Raw genomic sequence first — 22,065 nt, forward strand, 5'->3', positions numbered from 1 at the left:
TTGGAAGGGTGTTGTGTGAAGAGAGAGATAAACAAGGCAGAAAAATGGCAAAAACAGAAATATTAAACACGTACCTATAAGTTCTGTTGGGTTCTTATTACTAAAATGTTCACATATACGAATGAATGTTTCTGTGTTATCAGCTGTGGGGCATTCACCATGCCTGGCAAAACAAAACAGTCAAAGTTATAGAAACACTCCTCTTGTGTAAAAGCAAATACTCGTGAATACAATCAACTTACCCTTTACACTGAAGTTTTATATATGTGATCCCATCCTTCTCTATATCACTCCTGTCATAGAACCTAGTAGTGTTTGTCAAGTCTATCAGCAGACCCATCTTAACCTGGAAATAACAAAACCAGTGTTTAAGGCACACACAGTTCTTCCCAGGACTAACTGCCCCCCCCCCTGCCAAAAAAGAACTTATCAACCACTCCACACTGTCTCAACCCTTCTCCAACTCCTTAATGCTGCTGTTGATAAAAGTGCTTTTAGCAGTCTCCACCACCACAGCAAATTGTGTGATAGAGAAGCTCATCCCAAAAACAGTATCCTAAGTTTGTGTGCATATTGTTATTTTTTTTACTTTTGCCTCAAAAGTTAGTATATTTACCTTCTGTTTGTTATCTTCAGCATGCATATCCTCTGCACATCTAACATACCTTGCCTCACTCCTCTCAAACTAGTAATTATTTTGATTAAAAAATGTAGACATCTACTTTGAGTGTAATAATAATAATAATAATTTTTATTTATACCCCGCCCTCCCCAGCCAAGGTCGGGCTCAGGGTGGCTTACAAGCAATAATAAAAACAAGCTGAATGATTACAACTTAAAAACAAACTTAAAATACAATATTAAAATAATGAAACATTAAAATATTAAAATGTAGCCTCATCGCAGGAGGAGAAGGAAAAGAAAAAAGAAAGAGAGGGAGGGAGGGAATCAAATTGGCTCCAAGCCAAAGGCCAGGCAGAACAACTCTGTCTTACAGGCCCTGCGGAAAGAAATCAGATCCTGCAGGGCCCTGGTCTCATGAGGCAGAGTGTTCCACCAGGCCAGGGCCAGAGTTGAAAAGGCCCTGGCTCTAGTTGAAGCTAATCTAACTTCCTTAGGGCCCGGGACCACTAGGGTGTTGCTATTTATGGACCTTGAGGCTCTCCGTGGGGCATACCGGGAGAGGCGGTCCCATAAGTACAAGGGTCCTAGGCCGTGAAGGGCTTTAAAGGTCAAAAGCAGCACCTTAACTCTGACCCTGTACTCCACTGGGAGCCAGTGCAGCTTGAAAAGCACTGGGTGAATATGCTCCCATGGCAGAGACCCCGTGAGGAGCCTCGCTGCAGCATTCTGCACCCGCTGGAGTTTCTGGGACAGCTTCAAGGGCAGCCCCGTGTAGAGCGAATTATAGTAGTCAAGCCTGGAGGTGACCGTCGCATGGATCACTGTGGCCACTGTGTAGAAAGTAGTAAAGTGGATTTATAGCCCCAGGCTACCAGGCAACAATAATAATAAAAAGGAGAGTACCAAGAAACAATTGCATAGCCAAATCTAAATGTGAATTTGAGGCTACATATATGCCTGGCATGCTCTGGTCCACGGGGTCACAAAGAGTCGGACACGACTAAACAACAACAACATATGCTATGGAAGCACGCTGGGCACTTTTCCTCTGATGTGCTGTTGCACATATGCTTACAGAGTTTATACAGTTAATGTATGTTTCACCAGTGCAAAAGGATAGTGATTCTGTAGAGAAAGTGGCTTATTTCTATCTGTACATCTTCCCTCCGCAATTGTGATTTCCCACTATCACTGTCCCCAAACAGCCATTATGTACCACTGTCCCAAACAGCCATTATGTACAATCTTCTATTATTATACTTATCAACGGGGAGGGGGAATCAAATATTAATGCAGTGAAAGAAACACTTCTTTGGTTTTATTCTTTACCTTAAGACTTTTCAAGTAGTTTGATAACATACTGGGGTGGAAACGATACTCTTCAGCAACTTGATCATCATATTTTGGTCCCAACATTGTCTTCAGGGGCAAAAACTTCCCTGTGTGGCAACAAAATCAAAAAATCTTATGTCTTACAGCACACCTATGGAGTCATATAAACATGTGTGACTGTCGGCCTGAATCTTTGTTAAAATGCTTTCATGAGAACTGTAGCGGAGTTTGCAAGATTTCGTTTCGGTTTAAAACTAACCAAAACAAACCAAATTGAAACCCTGGCAGCACCGCCATATCCAGAATGATGAGTAAATGCTTTCATACACCTGTGGGACTCCCAAGTCCTACGTAAACGGGGAAGCTGCGTGAACCTGATCTGTGTCTGGACGGGGAGCCAGTGTAACCTGCGCACCTGCGTCTGTCCAGGAGACAGATAGGTAGCCGTGTTGGTCTGCCATAGTCAAAATAAAAAAATTCCTTCCAGTAGCACCTTAAAGACCAACTAAGTTAGTTCTTGGTATGAGCTTTCGTGTGTATCTGAAGAAGTGTGCATGCACACGAAAGCTCATACCAAGAACTAACTTAGTTGGTCTTTAAGGTGCTACTGGAAGGATTTTTTTTATTTTGTCCAGGAGAGACTATGAGTGAATAAACCCGAGGACCTGTCTCCGCGAAGGCCGAGTCTCTCATGGCAAGGATAACAAGGCACCAAGGGGTGCACAAGTCCTCCTCTACCCGCCTGCAACCCACCGATCGCACCGGCGCGCCAGGAGGCACAGGCGCAAGTGTCCCGGGGCCGGGAGAGGCACGGCTGCCGCGCGCGAAAGCGACGCCTGTCCCGCCCTGCCGTCACCTCACCGGCCACCCCGCTCACCGCTCACCTGCCACGGGCTGCCCGCGCCTCGGGCAGCTCAGCCACCGCGGCGGGATCTTGTTGAAAGACATGGCGGCCCCGAGGCCGGAAGACTCACGCAGCCGCCTCGCTTCTCGGGGAGGCAGGACTCCCTGACAGCTCCCCCTCCCGCGCCAGTAGCAGCGGCGGCGGCAGCGGCAGCAGTCCCAGGCACTTCGCACGGAAGCCGCCAGACCACAATGCACCGCGGCCGAGAGCGGCCGGTTCCGCTTCCGGGATCCATCGAACTTGCCGCTTGCTCTGGCCACTCTAGGAAGAAAGGAGGCGGTGTCCCGTCCTCTCTGTGGCAGCGCGGTTGTCAAAGCGGAGACACCGCCCTTCTCCCCATAGAAGTACGAAACATGTAGAGGAATACCTCAGGCTTGAAGGAGCGGGAAGTCATTATTAACTCTATTACTGTAATGCGGTGGGTTTTCAAGTAAAATATGGTTTCTGCAAGCAAGGGGTTTTAATTTAATAAAGTTTATACTGTACTGTACTGTAAAATACATATAGAGTAGGATTTAACGTAGCTCACCCAAACCCCGCAGAGAGGATTGGGGAGGCGGCAGAAAAAGGGAGGTCCCGTCGCGCCATATGTCATTTTAATAGACTAAGTTAAATTTGCACGCAACTACTGGATCCCGTCCAGCTTTGCTGGAAGGCGGTGCGTCTTAACATCATCTCGCTCCTCGCACCAAAAATGGGCGCCCTATCCAATATTAGACTGCTTCTTGTGGCAATGCAATTGTGTTAACAGGACACGTTTAAGATGCAAGTTGCGTTTTAAAAAATAATAAATAAAGCCCACAAAGAAGACCTGAGTTTGAAAGTCAATGGTAGACTTTTCCGTTGTCTCCTGTGTGCAGCTTTCACTTTTACTGTTTTAGCAAGCCTGGAGGGCAGAGAAACAGTCTAGGCTTTTGCAAGAGATTCAAATTACTTTTGAGCCATCAAAAGCATTGGGGAAACCCCTTCTGAAGACCAAGAAACGGCCAGGCTAAAAAATAAATAAAAACAGGGTTACCATGTGTCCCCTTTTTCTAAGACACATCCTCGTTTTCAGACAATTTGAGACAAATTGCATTTATGTGCTTAGCAAAGTGCTGTCGGTGGGATCTGCTCAGGAGCAGGTGCTGGGGCAGTACCTCAAAGCCATCTTCCAAGGACTGGCATTTACTGCCACTTGCCTGGGCGGTGCAGTGGCGAGACAAGGTGGTGGTGAGGTCAGGGATGCACCTGTAGAGCCCATCCAGCACTCTCACCCATGTGCTTATGCAGCCTTATGCACCATTCAGGTAAACAGTGACCACACCATGGTCAGGATGGTGACACTGGGATGCCACTCCTATGTGGGTTAGTCCTAAGTGCGGGGGTGGGGGTGGCTTCCACCAGCTGAATGGCAGCCACCCAAACTCAATGCTATTTTGCGGGAGAGAACAGGCATTGTAAGGCACATGGGCTGAAACCGATGCCACTTTGAAAAAACTACCAATTATCCATTATGAATACATAAAAAACAAAAACAACCCCACGGAAATTCAGACACAACGTCCCTATTCCACACTGATACTTCAACTTCAAATTAGCCATCATCCTCCAATCATAAGTAAGCTTTATAAAATCATGGAACCACTAAAAATTAAGCATAATCTCAGGGGCGAGGGGCCAAAGCGGGTGTCTCTTGTGTCTTCATAACTGTTTAGTTTTAACTTTTTATGTTTGCTACCCTGGGCTCCTTTGGGAGGAAGGGCAGGATAGGAATTTAAAACAGTAAGTGTGTCTTTAATTTTAACTACTGCCAATATAGTTCATTAGCTGGATCAGGGTTCACATTGTTTTGGAGTCAAGTCTACGTGCACACAAAACAAAACAAAAATACTATTGTTCTTCATGTTTGATTTAAATGCAGCCTTCAGTCAGTAGGTGGCGCAAAGATTTCACATACTCACACAACATTAATTGCAAAGCTTCATCTCATTGGTGTATGAATAAAGCACAATCCATAAACACATAATATATCAAAAACAGGAAGGAAAGAAACAATTGTCAAATGATTCATCAGCAGATTTCAAAACGCTGTATCAGGTTTCAGCCTTCAACACCAAATGCCTGTGTAAAGAAATGTCTTTAGATAGCAACAAAAAGTCAGCAACGAGGGGGACAACTGTATCTCCATCATGTAAGAAGAAACATGATTTGAACTGAAGCCTTAAGGGAAAATTCCCTGAACATCAGACTTATAAAGCAACAGGAAAAGTTAAAATAAGTATTAGCATTCTGTGGGGGTTTAATAATAATTTTAAAAGGACTTTAACTATTAATATTAAGCTATACAAAAAAAAATGCTCTAGAGGAGGTTACTGAAAGCAAACATTGTGTTTGTACTAAAACTCAGCCTTCAAGAAGGTAAACAATGGAACTATTGCTTTCTGAAATGTGACCTACTTTCCAGACCTTGCTGACACTAGACGATAGCTGCCTGACCTTGAAACAGTTGGCATTGGCAACGGGCCCAGCCATTGCTTCCCTAAACACAGTTCAGCTGTCCAAGGAACTAAGTGTAAAGCATGTCTATTCTGGAAATTACGGCTGAGGCCTATGATCCCAGTGGTTCTGTTCTGAACATAATGTGCTCAGCTGCATTAGTTGCCAGCCCAAAGTAAATGTGACTGCTATGTGGGAATACAGAAGGCCTCACGTACGAATACTGAGGGAGGGCAGCACAATGTGACACACACACACCCCTACCTATATTTCAATCCACGTCTCCATTCCTTAGGAATACATTCAGGACTGGCCCAAGCTATTTTGCTGCCAGATGCTGATGTTTCACCCTGCTAGCAACAGCTATTTACCTCAGGTTCCTCAAAGAAGCCACCCCAAGTCTTCCAAAGCTTTGCCAAGCCTGTGGCAAAGACTTAGCCAGGTTATAATTGGGAGAGGCCTTTATACTCTATGGCTGGCTGCTGCTTCATATGGTGCCCCAGTTGCTATCCAATCTCTCTGGATTCTTGACAGCTATGGAGTGCCTGCCAGGCATCTTGCACTTCTTGCTTTCTCTTTTGTTTGAAATACATGTTTCGCAGCCCAGCAGTGTGAGCCTGAGGGCTTGCACAGCTGTCATGGTACAGTCATTCTAGCAGGACAGGAGGAGCTCATTGCTCATTGCACTGTGCCTCCAATCCCATTCCCTGAGACAATACGTTGTGACCAATGGTAGGGTAGGCAGAGATCTGATTTTAGAGCAAAGGAGTGTGTTATTACCAGATTTGCTAGTGCACCACTGCACACATGTATGCACGTCCTACAAGTGTTTGGTCCAAAAGTCTAATTTTGAGGAATTAGCAATACTGTTCTTGGGATCTTTACTGGAAACGATTGTAGACAGACAGAATTTCAATGACTTTGATAACTTTGCTTAATTTAGGGGTTTGATGCAGACCAATCTTAGCTTCCTTGCGCCAGAGGTAAGGTAAAGGACCCCTGGATGGTTAAGTCCAGTCAAAGGTGACTATGGGGTTGCGGCACTCATCTCAAAGGCCGAGGAAGCCGGTGTTTGTCTACAGACAGCCTTCCGGGTCATGTGTCCAGCATGACTAAACTGCTTCTGGCACAATGGAACACCGTGATGGAAGCCAGAGCGCATGGAAACACTGTTTACCCGCCGCAGCGATACCTATTTATCTACTTGCACTGGCATGCTTTCAAACTGCTAGGTTGGCAGGAGCTGGGACAGAGCAACAAGAGCTCATCCTGTCATGGGAATTCAAACTGCTGACCTTCTGATCAGCAAGCCCAAGAGGCTCAGTCGTTTAGACCACAGCGCCACCCACGTCCCAGTGCCAGTAATGAACACACCTTAGCTGCAGTTATAATAATTATTCATAAATAAATGCTTAAAGGTGACAGTATGCAAATCTAAAATAATTCATTAGCAGCTGCAGAAAAACACAGAAAAGGATGGGTTTAATATTCCAAACACAGGCAAGCTCACCCACGCCTTGCCTGGACCATTTACTTAATTGTTATTGTGGTGATAGAGAAGCGAGACTAAAAGTAGCAAATTGCCTAATAAGGAACCATGAGACAAAGTCTTTAAAGATCCAGATTTGCTGTGCAGAAAGTAAAAGAAACAGGAAGGCAAAAAGGTTATATGCAAAGTAGTAGTTCTCCTGTCTCTGGAGAGCCTGATTAGTGTGGAACTGGGGGAAATAGTCATACCTCTGGTTGCGAACGTGATCCGTGCAGGAGGCATATTCACAACCCGCAGTGTTTGTAGCCTGAAGCGCCGTGTCTGCACATGCACATGGTGTCATTTTGTGCTTCTGTGCATGTGTGAGTGCATGTGTGAGTGTGAGTACTTCCGGGTTTGGCACAGTCCGCAACCCGAAAATGCGCAACTCGCAGCGTTTTTAACCCGAGATATGACTGTACAGAAGAGAGGCGGTTAGAAGAGTTGGAACACCAATATTAGCGGCCCTGCAATAAGAGAGAAGGGAATCAGCTTGGTTTCTTCACTTTTAACAGATAAGGGATCCACAGAGACTGAATTAGAACTAAACCAATTGTGACTTCATTATGGGTCTGCAGTGGACTCAGTGTGCCTGTAAACAATTGAGGACAATGCCTGCCACTTCCCTTTACCGTGAGAACAGTTCTCCTGTATCTGACAGAGGTCCATTTTGTCCAGCATTCTGTTTTCACACTGGCCAACTAGAGGCCTATGGGAAGCTCACAAGCAGGACATGAGCAGAACTGTATTCTGCTCCCTTGTATCCCAGAGAAACTTATATTCAGATGCCTATAATATTGGAGATAGTTCTTACACCACCACCATGACTAGTAGCTACCGATAGCCTTGTCCTCCATAAATTTATCTAACCCAGGAGTCACCAAGCTTTTCAGACTAGTGGAGAAGCATGGCAGACAACAAAATTAGAGAAACCACCATCCCACCCCCACAACCTTATGCTTACCATGGAAAGTCCGCTATGTCCTGCTGGTCCTGATAATAGAAATCACACACATGCAGACATATAGACAGATGCTGTTGCTGTCTAATAACAGGGGAAATACACAAGGTATCCTCACCACTCTCATTTTGCAGAAATTGCTTAGAAGGCACAGGCATCTAGCAACTTATGAGGATTTAACTTATGCACATTCGGCTTTAACAATGTTCTAATACTATGAGAAAGGACCAATCCACTTTCTCCTCACCATACACAATCTTCTATACTTGTCAATGCCCCTGTCCCTCACAATTTTCCAGACTAAAAAGCCCCCAAATGTTGTAACCTTGTTTTAATTACCCCGAACAATTCAGTGTCATTAGCAAATTGGCCACCTCACTTCTCATCCTAACTCTACATCATTTAAGAACATGTTAAAAACTACAAGTCCCAGTACAGATCTTTGGGAAAACCTACTTCTTTCATCTCTCCATTGTGAGAACTGTCAATTTAGCCTTACTCTCTGTTTCCTGTTCTTTAATCAGTAACTGATCCGTAAGATGACCTGTCCCCTTATCCATGACCACTAAACTTACTCAGAAGTGTTTGGAAATATGACTGTATGAAAAGTTTTTTGGAAGTCCAAGTACACTGTGATTACCGCACTACCCTATTTACGTACTTATTGATACTCTTGAATATCTCTAAAGGGTTATCAGACTTACTGTTACAGAAACCATGCTGGTTCTTCTGGCTTTGTTCTTAAAGAACCATGCTTGATCATGTTATCTTTAATAACTCTTTCTATCAGTTTTCTCAAAACAGAAGCTAACCTGCCTGTAATTTCCCAGATCCTGCTCTAGATCCCTTTCCTTACAGATGTTACATTATCCGCTTTCCAGTCCTCAGGCACAAAAGCAGATCTTAGGGATAAGTTACATATTTTTGTCAGAAGATCAGCTATTTCACATTTCAGTTCTTTAAGAAATCTTGAGTGGATGCCATTTATACCAGGTGCTTTTGAGACATACAAAATAAAGGGGCAGATGTCTTCAGCAGTTTTTCCACTGTGCAAACAGAAGACAGGAATAAACGCTTCGAGGCAAGGTTAGGAAAATTAAGAGGCAGCTGTGAGAACAAGACTACAGCCGCCACACTAAAAGGAGAAATTTGTGGAGGAGTATACACTCTGGCAAGAAAGGATCAAGTGAAAATCCCCAACTCCTCTCTAAATCCCTGGGCCCAGCTCAAGAAAGTGAGAGGGAAGTGTGCTGACGAACAATTTAAGTGGACAAATGGAGCTTCCCCAGTCTATCATGTATCACCTTACTAGTTTGAGGACTGTACAGACTATTGGAACTGAATTGTGGTCCCAATTGTCTCAAGGTGAGAAAAACATTCAAGATGTCTGCTTCAGCATTCTGTACTTAAGATCAAATTTTCTTTCAATGTACATTAAACCTGCAACTTTATGCACGTTTAACTTGCACACATTCAGCTTTACACACTTGGTTAAAAATTTAAATATAAGGAGATGGGCGTCGAGAAAAAAGAGACTTTGGCAATTCCACCCGCCATTGCATCCGATGTGTTTTGGTTATACACAATTTTGGCTTTAGGTGCGATCCCCAGGACGTAATCCCTGTGTAAATTGTGGGCTTACTGTATTGTTTATTTCCCTTGCTTTTTTCCTATTTGTCACAATCCATGTAGAAGTACTAATGGGATTACACTGCTTTTGATAGCATAATGTACAAACATTACAAGAAAATGAAAGAAAAACTCTGCTACAATAGTGCATGTTACGGTAAAATCTGGGTGCGAGGCTACTCTGCCACCCAGCTCGTCGGACTAAGTCCGCGGGTCCCTGCGGAAGAAAATGAGCTCAGCCGGAGACAGGAGCAAACTGCAGAAGATCCAAGTTTATTGCGCAACAGGTTCAAGACAAGATTGAACAGCGAGAAAGGGGTGACATGAACTTTTGAAATTTCCCTCCATGTCCCAGAATACAGTGCAAAATACATCCCAGTTACATCATGAATACATTAAGAAGAGGTTGGGTTACACAGATTACATATGGAGGAGGGAGGGGGGAATATGCAGAGCTGGAGATATGCGCAGATAAGCACATCCTGAGTACCTGATGAGAAGACAATGGTCCATGTATGCATGGTCTGCCACCTGGCCTTGCCCGGAGGAAAGGCTTGGCAGAGTGGTTTGACAGGATTAGGGTCTTGACACCTTGCTTGAGGGATTATGGAGGACAGGGGAGGTGTCATGGAGTCCTAGAGAAATTGAGCAAATTGGCACTTTGATTTTCTATGAATTTTATAGATTTTAGTCCCTTTTGACATTGACAATTGGAAATAAATGGATATAAATGTAGCGAAGAAGGAGGTGAAGAAGACATGCCCCCCCTTCCGTATCAGTGCATAAAAGAATAAGGAAGTAAATAGTTTCTAGCTGGGGGAGTGTGTGAGGAAAATTGCCCATGAGAAGGGAGCAAACTTACAACATGTCTTTCCATACTGCTTAATTTTGTCTGATCTTAGGACTCAAAATAAACTATCTCATAAATGTACACTGAATAGTTAAATGTCCTAACTAAATATGTGCCACTGTCTCACTCATTTCCAAATCAGGAATTTCCAAAACAGAAGCAAATTAAGGCTCCTGGAGCGTTTGCATGATGTAGCTTCCATTCAAAACTGAAACTGGGTCAAATATTTCCTTTTTCCCCCCCTCCCCCCCCCCGCTGCATATTTCCTAATGAAAAAAACCAGCAGGATGTACCCCCCAGCAAAGCTGGTTTCCAGATAATCCATTTTCTGCTGCTCTATCGCATATATTCTGTGAGGCCAATAGAGCTTCTCTCTTCGGCTGACGCATGAATGTTGCAATCGGGACTTTTCCCAGTACTACGTAAATGCCAGCAATAATCCACAAGCTTTGCAGTTTCACTTCTGTCTGAACACAAAGAGGAAAACCCAGCCCTTGAGCATACTTGGATATTCTGTCCCATCTTGCTCAGTTTAAGGTTCCGATAAATATCTACACGGAAATACTTTTCCAATGAAATGCAATTTACTAAGGCAACCTCCCATAAAAATCTACATTTGCTACGGTTAAGATTTCAGCTTGGCATTATTTAAAAAAGAAATCCTAAATTGTTTCTAACTTTGAGCTTCAAGAAAGATCCTGAAGGTAATAAAATAATGTCCATACTTTCCTCTAGGGAGGGAATATCTGTATCACAACGTGGTGTTATAAGAAAAATACTGCTCCCTTTCCCTTATGGGGTATCTAAGAGCCCATATAGAGTCCTTAAGTAGGTTCTCTATCGGTAGGAGAAAATAACAGAAGCCAACCAGAGAATATTGAGAAGCTAAGCAGCTAGTAAGCATGATATTTATTAAACTGTTGCAACAGGGTCCCCCGCTCACCCCACGCAGGGAGGAAGGAGAGGAACCTAGCAGAATGGTGTGCAAGCTCTTATATAGACATTTGAAAATTGCCTCCCCTGTAGCTCAAGACCACTCCTCAAAACATCATACATACATCACTGAAGGGGCAGTCTACAGCAGAAAACCTGTCTGCCAAGATACCTGATAATGGTCACTGATTGCTTTTACCTGGGCATCCTGGCCATTCTTTTGTGATGGTAAACACTTAGTTCCTGAATCCAGGTCACAGGCTCACACTATTCATACGCAGATACGCCCTTAAGACAGAATATGTGAACAAAGAGACAATGGGGAGGGTTTTCCCATTTCCTTCCTATTAACATATGATTTATACAGTATATATGAGACCTTAGAATTCCTGTAACAGTGGTAATAACAGGCGAGTTGACAATAATTTTTGAAAGCTTCCAGAGCAAAAAGTGTTTTTCTACTCCAGAAATTCTCATTTTGCTAATCTCTCATTTCAAACAAACACTTATAAATACGATTCCAAAACCAGCATTGTTAAACCAAACAAAAGGCTACAAAATAGCATGCAGGCTTTCCATTCTCCATCCACCTTCAGGCTGGGTGGATAGTAAACAAAACAGAGCAGGGGGGGAAACACTGGCTGTTGCTGCAGCCATGGATGAGGCCTGCAGCCTTAAGATGAAATGAGGGAAAGAGACAGCAGACATTTAAATGAGGCACTATTAATAAGGGAGTCTTGTCGGTTTCAGGTTGCACCAGGGGATGCTGCGAAAAATAAACAGGCTATGGTTGAATGCCAGGTAACTCTTTTTTTTAACCCACCATGCCATCTAAAATGAATCTCCATCTTTTTTGATATACAAACTCTGTTTTTTCGCATTCATATATACTTAGAAGAATCAACTTTGTACTATCAACCTAATCCTTCCTTCCTTTGTTGTTACTTGGGAAAAAACAAGAGCCAAATTATCAGCACAGAATAATAGAAGTAGCTTTAACCAGGCAGTTTTGCGGGGCGGGGGTTCCCCTAGGATGTCATGTGTATTTCATACCAATTACATCACCCCTTTCTCCATATCACCTGAGGCTGAGTCATTTAGTGTTCTTGCATATAATCCTCAAGAGCAAGCCTAGGCAGCAGCTGTTTAATTTTCTTCTAACAGCCTTTAATTTATAGCAGACAACCCCCTTATCGGTATACTTTCGAAGTGCTCAACATATGTAATTTAGGGTTGCAACATGTTTCTGATTGTCAAATATTTAAATTGCATCAGAGTCTCTTATTACTTCATGTAACAAGGAAAAAAAATATATTCTGTTAAAGGATGCAGTCATATTTAGCACTTGGCAAAATTACAGCTGTATATATCAAGGACTTCAGCTTGTAAAATCTGTCCCCCAAATTAAAGGTTCAGAGAAACAGACAATTCTAGCGTCAAAAGCATTCCATGCAAACAGCAACAAGGAGGGGAAGGACAAGGGAGAGAATGTGAATGAGATAATTACTGGAACCGTTTTAAGGAAATACTGTAATGTAAAATCAGAGATTAAGATATTTTATAGTAGCGGGGGGGGGGACCCTATGAAAAGCCAATGAAGTCATCTAAACAACAAGGAATAATACTTGAATTCTGTTTTTCCTCTGTGGACCTCCAACTACACACAGGCTTACCTTATTTTTTCCTTATATTCACCATGTGAAAGAGTGACTGCAGAATCATCACCCAGCAAATTTTGTAGTAAGAGTGAGGTGGGGGGATTTGAACCAAAGTCTCCTTAGTTGAAGTCCAGCGTTCTGTCTACTGACCCAAACCAGCATAATTCTGAAAGCATTATGTCAAAGAGAAATGAGGCAAGAAATGCAATTGGGGTGTAAATGCTTTTGATGTCTTGGGGGGCGGGAGCACATACTGAAGGGGCTTCTATAGTGTGATAGGAATTTTATGGTCTTAGATATATGGTAATGTTCATAACTGCACATACATAGATCAACACAGGAAGACCAACCTGGAGCCATTTTGATTCCTAAACTGACCAAATCCTTCCTCTGCAAGGTTAAACTGGAAAAGCCTCCCCATTGTCTCTTTCCTCACAAATCCTGTCTCAAAGATATGAATAAGGTGTGAGCCTGTGACCTGGCCCAGGAAATAAGTATTTTACCACTACAAAAGAATGGCCAGGCTCCCCAGGCAATCCAATCAAGTAACTTGCCAGACAGGAGATAAACTGTGACAGGAGAAAAACAACATTTAAATTTCTGTGATGTAGGTGGGATGTATCTGAGGGGTGGTCTTAGGTTACACCCCTTCTGTGATGTTTCTGGGGGTGGTCTTGATCTAGAGAATGGGAATTTCAAAAGTCTTTATAAGCCCTTGCACGGCATTTTGGGGGGTCCTCTTCCTCTCCTGCGTGTGAGGGGAGCACCCTGTTGCAACAGATCAGTAAAGATCAGGCTTACTAGCTGCTTTGCTTCTCAATATTCTCTGGTTGGCCTCTGTTATTTTCTCCTACCAATAGGGAACCTATGTAAGGACTCTATATGGGCTCTTGGATACCCCATAAGGGAAAAGGGCATATTTTTATTTACAACAATAGCACCTTGCAGAGCTCCAAGAAAAGAAAGAAAGAGGATTAGGGTGCAATCCATTATAACAAAACAAAACAAAGTGATCTTGGAGTCATACAATATGATATTCCCCTTTCAAATAAGAAAGTCTCAAAAGGAAGCTGTTTTTTTCAAAATCAGTAAGCAAAAACAACAACAAAAACCCTGCAGGTACAGGAAAAAGAATATATATTTATGCCAGATCTGAAATGAAAATAAGCTGAGAGCTGATATGGATACACAAATCGTTGCCTCAAAAGTCACTGAGGGCTTCCTCACCTTTACAGTGTTACATACTTCATTATCACAATAATTTTTAAAAAGGTATGTATTAGAGGCAATAGATCGTACCCAATGACATCCTTCTGCTCAAATAATGGAATTTGCCCTTCGCTCTCCCCGATTACTTCCAAAATTTACTCTGGTTTGGGGATCTTCTTGAGCAGATTTGGAGGTATGCAGGGAAATGAGAGGATATTCTCACAAGGGCACTGGATACAACCCAGTCTTTAATATACCTTAAACCAGTGAGAATAATATTCATAAATCTAAGTACAAGAGAGCCTTCGGTTCATAACTCACTGACTGGCAGCAAAGAGATTCAAATAAATCAAGAAAAAGCACACTTTTTAGTCTACTGGATTAAAGTAATTGCTACCAAGTTGTTGACTTAATTAAACACTCCTGAAAAGGCCTTAAGGGTAACTACTCTCTCACTCATATGACACTTTAAATTTGTTTTAAAATCCACTTAATTATTTGCTGTGAGAATTAACTGAGAAAAAGCAACTTGTCATAAAATGAAAATGCTATCCCTAAAATACACTATCCACCCTGTGTTCTTTGGATGAAGGGTGGTATACAAATTAAATAAATAAAACTATAAATATGCTATAGAATAAAGGATAAAAATTGCATATTGCCAGCTTCTAGGATTGCAGTCCAAAGTGTTGTATTGTATTATATTATTATCATTGTTACTACAGTGCTCCTCTTAGGGCTGGAAAAAAATTCATGTCATTTTTGCTTATATGCACTAGAAATCTAATGCTAGCACTTTCAAATATGAAACATTTGCATAACTACAACCTGGAATTGCAAACATTTTCCCCCCAGTGCTGGTGCTGAAAGAAAATGTTACTGTACATCTTATTATACCAACCAACAAGGACTTTGATATTTAACTCTTCAGAATTGCAAAGTTATACAAAATCATCCTAATATTAAACAGGTCTTTTTATTATTATAGGCAGAACTGCCTCAGTCTATGTTGCATTCAAGTTATTTTAATTTCAGCAACTCCAGTGGTGATTAAAACCAAATAGTTATTATTCTTGTAGTTGCATTCCATTGTAACATGTATTATTTCAAGCCTTTTAAAAACCCAAACCCAACAGAGTGGGATTAATGATACCAAGAGTGCAGCCCAAATCTTATCTATTTGTGAGTAGCACCAGGGAGCTTTAACAAGTGTCAGTGATGAGCAACACAGAATTGTTATTTGCTCCATTGGTATTGTTTTGCAGGCAATAGTAAGTCATTGTTTCTCGCTTTAATGAGTTTACATTATAGCTCGTGTCATAAAAGTGCATAGGTATATGTCCATAAAAACCGTATCACTTTCTATAGTTGGCAATACAGTTGGTAAGGTTGTGCTACAGAAGTCAGAATTTACAGGTTTCAGTTATTAGAGCATTATTATGTTGTTTTAAAAATATGATCCAGAATAGGAAATTCTGAGTGTATGGCTTCAAATGTGCTTGATGTGGCGAGAAGCCAAAGCTCTGTAAGAGCATACACCTTGTATGTAAGGTCCCAGTTTCTACCATTGACATTCCCATTGAAAAGCCTATCAGATAGAAGGCTTGGGAAATACCCCTACTAGAGGGCAGATGTTAATCGGGGGAAACCCCTGCCAGGGTTCATTAACCGGTGCCATTACTTGTGAATATTTGAAGTTACCATATAATGACACTGTGTCAGGGTAATTACAAGTATGGTCAGGGACATTTTATGACGTTTACATCCTACTCTTCTTCCATGGAACTCTAAGTACTGTATATATAATCTAAGCTCTGAGCAGATCCAGACTTGCTTATCTTCAGCACATTTCCTGCATCATGTGCCCTCATTCCTTGCCCTGGGAATGTGGCCTTGCCAAATCATTTTATGGGCGAGGCCAGGTTTGAGCCTGGGAATTCCAAGTTCACTGCAGCACAATAGCTCTTGGTTTCACATTACCGTATTTCCCTCAGTAGCTTTAAATCCAAGAAGCTTGGTTGGCTCAGAGTTAAAACTTGAGCCAAAAAACCTCTATGAAACAGATAAAATTACAGCAGGCCTACAACTTATGCAGGGGTTACATATGCAGAGTCAATAGTGGGTGAGATTGACAAAGTAATTTTCCCAGAGCCCCGCCCCCTTTTAATTTTTTTTAAGTTTTGCCATATGCTTAAACCTGAATGCACACAAGTTAAATGTACACAAGTTTTGGGCTTACTGTCTGTCAGAGTAAGTGGCTGGAAATTGCCACCTCAAGTTAGAAGCTGAATGTTAATCTCTAGTTTGTTATAAAAACCAATACTGCTAATAATCTATTTTGAGTATTTTATTAAATAGAAGAAGCACAAGTTTGTGAATTATACTCAAGTTAAGTGCAAGATAGTGAATATTTGTTGTAATAAACGTCTGTCTTACGCAGCACAACAATGTCTCTCAGCCAGTGAATGTATTAGCCACCTTGTCCTTCCAGAACTATGACTACATTCCATTTAATTTAACTGTATCCGCATAAGCAATTGCAGACATAAAATTTAAGATACTGTACAGTAGACAAAGTGTTTTGCATGTTTTATTTGGAAAATTCAAAATGGGACTTTCTACCTAGTAAGCATCTTCAGGATTGCAGCCTCAGGCAGAAAGCTTAGGAATCCCTTACTTAGGAAGGACGTACTCCTGAGTAATTATATAGAGGATCAATCGGTAAGAGTCCATTCTATGGCTTTTTATAGCAATATAAGGGAAACTAAGAAAATCTGTTCAACAAAGCCACATAAGCATGTATTGGAAAGGCGATATGTGTCAGTTTGTTGCAAGAGGAGAAGAAAGTATTTATTACGTGGCACAATTGATTTTGCACAGTTTCGAACAAAAAGCTTGGTTAAGAGAAAGCAATTGTCCTGAGATCAACGGAGTAAAAGGCCAGAGCGGGTTTTGACAGGGAAGCCACCAGCGCCGAGGAGAGAGCTGCTGTCCGGAAACCAGCTTACATCGTTTCAGCGCCGGGCACCAAGCGAGCCCGGCGAGGCCTATTTGCAGAGCCCCTCGAGTTTCTCCAGCGCCCCCTTCATGTCCCGGATGCGCCGGGCCAAGGCGGGCACCGGCTGCATCGCCTTGTCCAGCTCCTCGCAGCGCGCCATCAGGGTGTACATGGAGCGGATGCTGGTGTCCACCGCCTCGCCCAGGCTCTCCACGCCGTCGCGGTACGTCTGGATGCAGCCCACGCTGAGCGCCGTCAGGGCCTGCAGGGCGCCGTGCACGCTGCGCAGCAGCTCGTCCACCTGCGACGCCGCCTGCACGGCCAGAGCCGCCAGGTCCTGCAGCGCCGCGGGGTCCACGGCGGGGATGAGGCAGCCGGAGCCCGGCGGGGCGCTGCGCCGCATCTGCTGCTCGAAGTCGCGGGCCACGAAGTGCGTGAGGCGCCCGTCCCAGCGCACGGGGCCCTCGCGCTCCAGGCCGCTCGGCAGCTCCTCCGACAGGCTACCCGCGCCGCCGCCCCGCGGGGAAACTCCCGCCGCCGCCGCCTCAGCCATTGCCCGGCGCGCTACTCGGAACTGCCGGAGGTATCAACCGCCCCCTCTCTCAGAAAGGAGGCGGGCCTTGGCCTCCATACGCGCTTCGGATTAGCCGGCGCGCAGGCGGGGGAGGCGTGGCTCCCGCGATTTGTCGCACTTGATTGGCGGCTGCCGCCTAACAGCGCAACCCTGCGCTTGTTTACTCAGAAGTGAATCCCACTGACTTCAATGGGGCTTATTCTCAAATGAAGGGTGGGTGGTCTGCACTCCTAAGAGGGCTGGCAGTGGGGAAGTGAAGCACCCTCTCCTCATTTCGCTCATCGCTAAGCGAGAAGCTGAGAAAACAGCGGCTCGTTCTAGAAAGGGGGCGTGACCTCCTGCACAGTATTTGTGTCCGTCTTCATTGGGGGAAGTAGGGAGGCCCTCACAGGACATGCTCGGGGCTGATTGGGCAACGGCGACGGAAAGGCGGGCTCCCATACAAGCTTTCCGTTCTGATAGGCAGGCAGCGGGAAGGGGGTGCGGTCTTCTCGAGTAACAACAGTGGGGCGTTGTGGCGACTTCTCTTCACTCCCCCGCCATGTTCTCCTAGCAGCGGAGCTGATCGCCTAACCAGCGCAGGTACTTAAAACCCCGAGCGGACGCTCCGCACTCGCACCCCTTGCGCCCCAGCTCTTTTCCCCCCCTTGTCCACCAACTCAACTTTTTTTTTTTAACCACCTCCGCGCTGCTGCGCGAAATCCTACTCCTTTCGACCATGGTGACTACTACGGCACCTCCACCGTTTCTAGCCCGGATCTCGGCCGGCACCGAGGACCCCCGGCGGTTCCCTGCATCCCTGTTCCAGCGCCTCATGCGGGCAGACTGCAGCGGGGAAAGCCACCAGCCCAACTGCTGCCCGGTGGGACCAGGAGGCAGCGCGCGGCCGGCGCTGAAGAGAGTGCGGCGGCGAAGAGCCAAGATACGGTCCGCTCCCTCCGGCCTCCTGCAGAGCCGCTACCAGCACTACCAGCAACACCGTGCCGGCTTGACGCGAAGGAACACCGCGCAGGGGACGTGTAACCCCTACGAAGTCCCCGTCCCCTCCTCAGAGCCAGGGCTAGAAACGGTTCCGAGCGCAGAACCGCCGGCACCTTCGCCGAGAACAGCCCCCGTCAGTATCAGTAAACCCCTCAGGAAAGAGGTAAATAATATTAAGCGCGGCTGGTGGGGGGCGGGGCGATGGGGGCTATTGCTGGTAGGCGAAAAAAAGAAGCCAGCTGCTTCTCTCATCTCGAGAGGGACGCGCCTGCGCAGTTTCCATTTGACGGTCGCGGGGGGGGGGGGAGTGTGAGGAAGTTTCCGTTACGTCTGTTGTCTTTAGTGGGAGAGGGCGAAGTGAGATTCCTCCGGGGCTGATAGGTTGAAGGAATCCACCAATGGGATTGGCGGCTGCGCCCCAGCAACAGCCCGATTTAGCCCGTTGTCCGTGGCTGTTGACGCGGGGGGGGGAGGCGTGACGACGACGCCGTGCCCAATGGACGAAGGGGAAGGGGCTGGGGCGGGGCGGGGTTTGCATCGTGGAAGAGGATGCGGGTTCTCTTTAAGACTCGCCTTCTCAGTGAACTGAGTTGGGGGGAGGAGCAGGAGCCGCATTCGCCTGGAAGGCCTACGCTTTGTGCGCAGCCGTACTGGGCGAGGAGCCAGTGTTGACGTCAAGTTGACTGGTAGTTCTTCCTGCATAACCAAGATTGAGAGGGTTTAAAAAAAAATATTTCCGTCTTCTTTAGATTTATAGAAGTTACCTAATCGGGATAGTTTTTCATTTTGTGGGAGAACTTTGAAGTATAGTTATGGGATCAAAGAGTCGCTTTTTCTGGAGCAAACTCCCCCAAATCCCTTTGAATTTAAGCAGCATTGCTCCATATTAATGGAGCTCAAAACTTTTTAAAAAATTAAAAATTCTGCTGATTGTCTGTTGCTTACTGAAATTTGAATTATACAGCCCCATAGAAAATATTACAATCCTGTGCATACTTAACTCCTGGTGCCTTCAATTGGAATCACTCCCTAGTTAGATTGCCTCCAGATTATCCGTAGTTTGTGGAAGGGATTTGAACGCATACCAGAAATTTAGGTTTGCACAATTAAACCGGTTAATTAGATCTGTCACACTGGTGCAACACATCCACAAGCTGATTTTTGTGTTTGGGATATAGCAGTAGGGAAATGCACTGAAAAGTGTACATGATTAATGGGAAGATGTATAACCACTGCACTAGCAACTCAATATGATTTCAGAACAGTGCTCATCGTAATCTCTCAGCAGACAGATCAGAATGAATGCTAAGTAAACGGGGCATCTGGAAGAATTGCATGTTCGTTGCATCTGCATGTTTCTATGTCTGGTATTTCGACATCACAGAATCATTTAACACAATAAAGAGTGAATGTGAAGGACAACTAACTTTGAAACAATAACTGTGAATGTAGTTAAATATATTTATGAAATTATCTTTTATCTTTGCAGTTGTTCAGAAACAGGATGGGAAAGTCCGAGAAGGTTACCATTCCTTACAGTCAACCTATTCACAGTATACACCTTTGTGACCAATCAAAGATTAACAGACCAAGGAACAAATGTAATATACCACTAAACAAGATTCCACCTTCAAAAAAAAGTGAAAATAACTTTTGGCAACAATCCGTGTCACCTGAACTCATTAAAAAGCAGGAGAAAAAGCCTCTGAAAAATGCAGAAAATGTGAAATCAAAGAAACCTGTTTTTCTGACTGAAGCTAACCAAAAAGAAAACTATGCTGGGGCAAAATTTAGTGACCCTCCTTCACCCAGTGTCCTTCCAAAGCCTCCCAGTCATTGGGTAGGAAGCCCTGTTGAATATTCTGACCAAAACAGGAAGATGATGGCAGTCCATCTAAAAACTCTCTTAAAAGTTCAAGCGTAGCTTATGGGTATTTACAGAGAGCATACCAGGAATTTGAAACCTGCCTTGTTGCAACATGAAGTGCGAAAGACTGTCAAATCTTAAATTCGCAAACTTTTACTCTATTTTTTATGGTTGTGTAAATAGTGTATATCATGTAATGTGTATATTCATATTTTGAAGTACATTTTAGTTTTGTTATGAAAGGATGAATTTTACACTGCCCACGTGGTAAGTGGTTTTTGTATATAATAACGGACACCTTCTAATGTGTGCTTGACACATGGAAAGACCTGAAAACGTTTGCACAAGGTGCTGAGATTCTGAAAGAAGAAGAACTCATCTCAATGTTCAGATGGAAATGTGAAAACATTGCTAATGCACTACTGAAAAGTTTTACAATTTGGCACAATGCTTCATTGGATAAGAAGCGCTCATAAAATCATGAGCTTGAAACAGTATATGGAGTTCAATTTCTCATTGGAAATATAAATTTTTGATTAGATTAATTAGCCCAGAAACATAGCTCTGTTGATTCTCTTAATAGAGAATAGCAGAGCAAACTGCCAGAAATAATTGGCTATTTTTAAAAAAGAACTTAAATAAAACAATTTGGCCTCCCCTTACTTGGTTGTCATTCTTTTGAGTTGCTCTGTCTAAACAGTAAAGCTGCAGCACGTACTAAATGTTGCTGTGATTTGTTAGTGGTAGGACATCCTTTTTTTATTCTAGCTTAAGATCTTCCTTACACCCTGGTTTTGCAATTACTTAAGCACCAACACAAAGTTCTCCACAATCCTTCCCAGTGATACTTGCATTTGCCTTGGAAAATATGTGGTAATTATTTTCAGTTTTAGGAAACATAGGTAGGCAACTCTAAAATTTCATAACAGTTTTAAGAAGTCTTCTGCAGACTACTATGAAGTATTCATTGCTGAGATTCCATATTGCTAGGTGTATACAAGTACATTAAAAAACTATAAAGAAGCAAAACACAAAATGCTACTCGCGACCCTGAAGCAAACAGATCTGCCCACTGATTTCAGTAGGAAGTGGACTGCAGTACCCAAGAATGGAGGTAGAACAGTGGCTTTCGTTAAATATATGCAAAGAATGGGGCATTACTTATTGTGACTCGGGATTAGCCCATTTTGGGGGGCATGACATAAGCCCTATTCCAGATGAAATACTATCACCAGAAAGGAAACATTTGAAATTAAACCATCTTTGGTCCTTGTACAAAAGACAATTCGAATATTTTCAAAAGTTGATTAATTTATTAAATGCCCCAAATAAAGCTTTTGTGGCATATTTCAATCATAGCAAAGCATACTTCACTTTGCCCTGTGGCATTCTGTGTTGGGATACTGCCAGGGAGATATAGTCCATCATGGCCCCAAGCCGGCTGCCGGACGATCCATCGATCCCTGTAGTCACACAGCTTCTAGCGACACGAGTTTCCTGGAAATACCTTGCCACATTCCAGGGCTCGTGCACACTCTT

At 43.8% G+C, this 22,065-nt stretch overlaps 3 protein-coding genes across 4 annotated transcripts in view; 1 reads left to right on the forward strand and 2 right to left on the reverse strand.

The window, feature by feature from the left end:
• RNGTT (RNA guanylyltransferase and 5'-phosphatase) overlaps positions 1-3,109 on the reverse strand; it is a 117,214-nt gene extending 114,105 nt beyond the window's left edge. The window contains exons 1-4 of one of the 2 annotated variants that reach the window (XM_083497560.1): positions 2,841-3,109; positions 1,954-2,063; positions 243-346; positions 75-163 (exon numbers count right to left, since the gene is read on the reverse strand). In XM_083497560.1, the coding sequence (XP_083353686.1) occupies positions 75-163; positions 243-346; positions 1,954-2,063; positions 2,841-2,904 (367 nt within the window). In that variant the 5' untranslated portion in view covers positions 2,905-3,109. The remainder of the gene's footprint in view (positions 1-74; positions 164-242; positions 347-1,953; positions 2,064-2,840) is intronic. The other variant, XM_083497559.1, reaches the window with a different exon arrangement.
• A 13,329-nt stretch (positions 3,110-16,438) lies between these two features.
• Positions 16,439-17,657, reverse strand: LOC310703704 (BLOC-1-related complex subunit 6-like; the record flags this gene model as incomplete). Its single annotated transcript, XM_083496200.1, has 1 exon — positions 16,439-17,657. One exon carries the CDS (start codon positions 17,655-17,657, stop codon positions 17,154-17,156), a length of 504 nt encoding a protein of 167 aa, XP_083352326.1. The 3' UTR covers positions 16,439-17,153.
• A 739-nt stretch (positions 17,658-18,396) lies between these two features.
• Positions 18,397-21,188, forward strand: PNRC1 (proline rich nuclear receptor coactivator 1; the record flags this gene model as incomplete). The annotated part of the gene is made up of 2 exons (XM_083496199.1): positions 18,397-18,822; positions 20,149-21,188. The coding sequence occupies 2 exons, from the start codon at positions 18,397-18,399 to the stop codon at positions 20,581-20,583; spliced, it is 861 nt and encodes a 286-aa protein (XP_083352325.1). The 3' UTR covers positions 20,584-21,188.
• Between the last annotated feature and the right edge of the window lie 877 nt (positions 21,189-22,065).

Source organism: Podarcis liolepis (assembly GCF_965112155.1).
Source record: "Podarcis liolepis genome assembly, chromosome: 3".
In the NCBI taxonomy this organism is placed as follows: domain Eukaryota; kingdom Metazoa; phylum Chordata; class Lepidosauria; order Squamata; family Lacertidae; genus Podarcis; species Podarcis liolepis.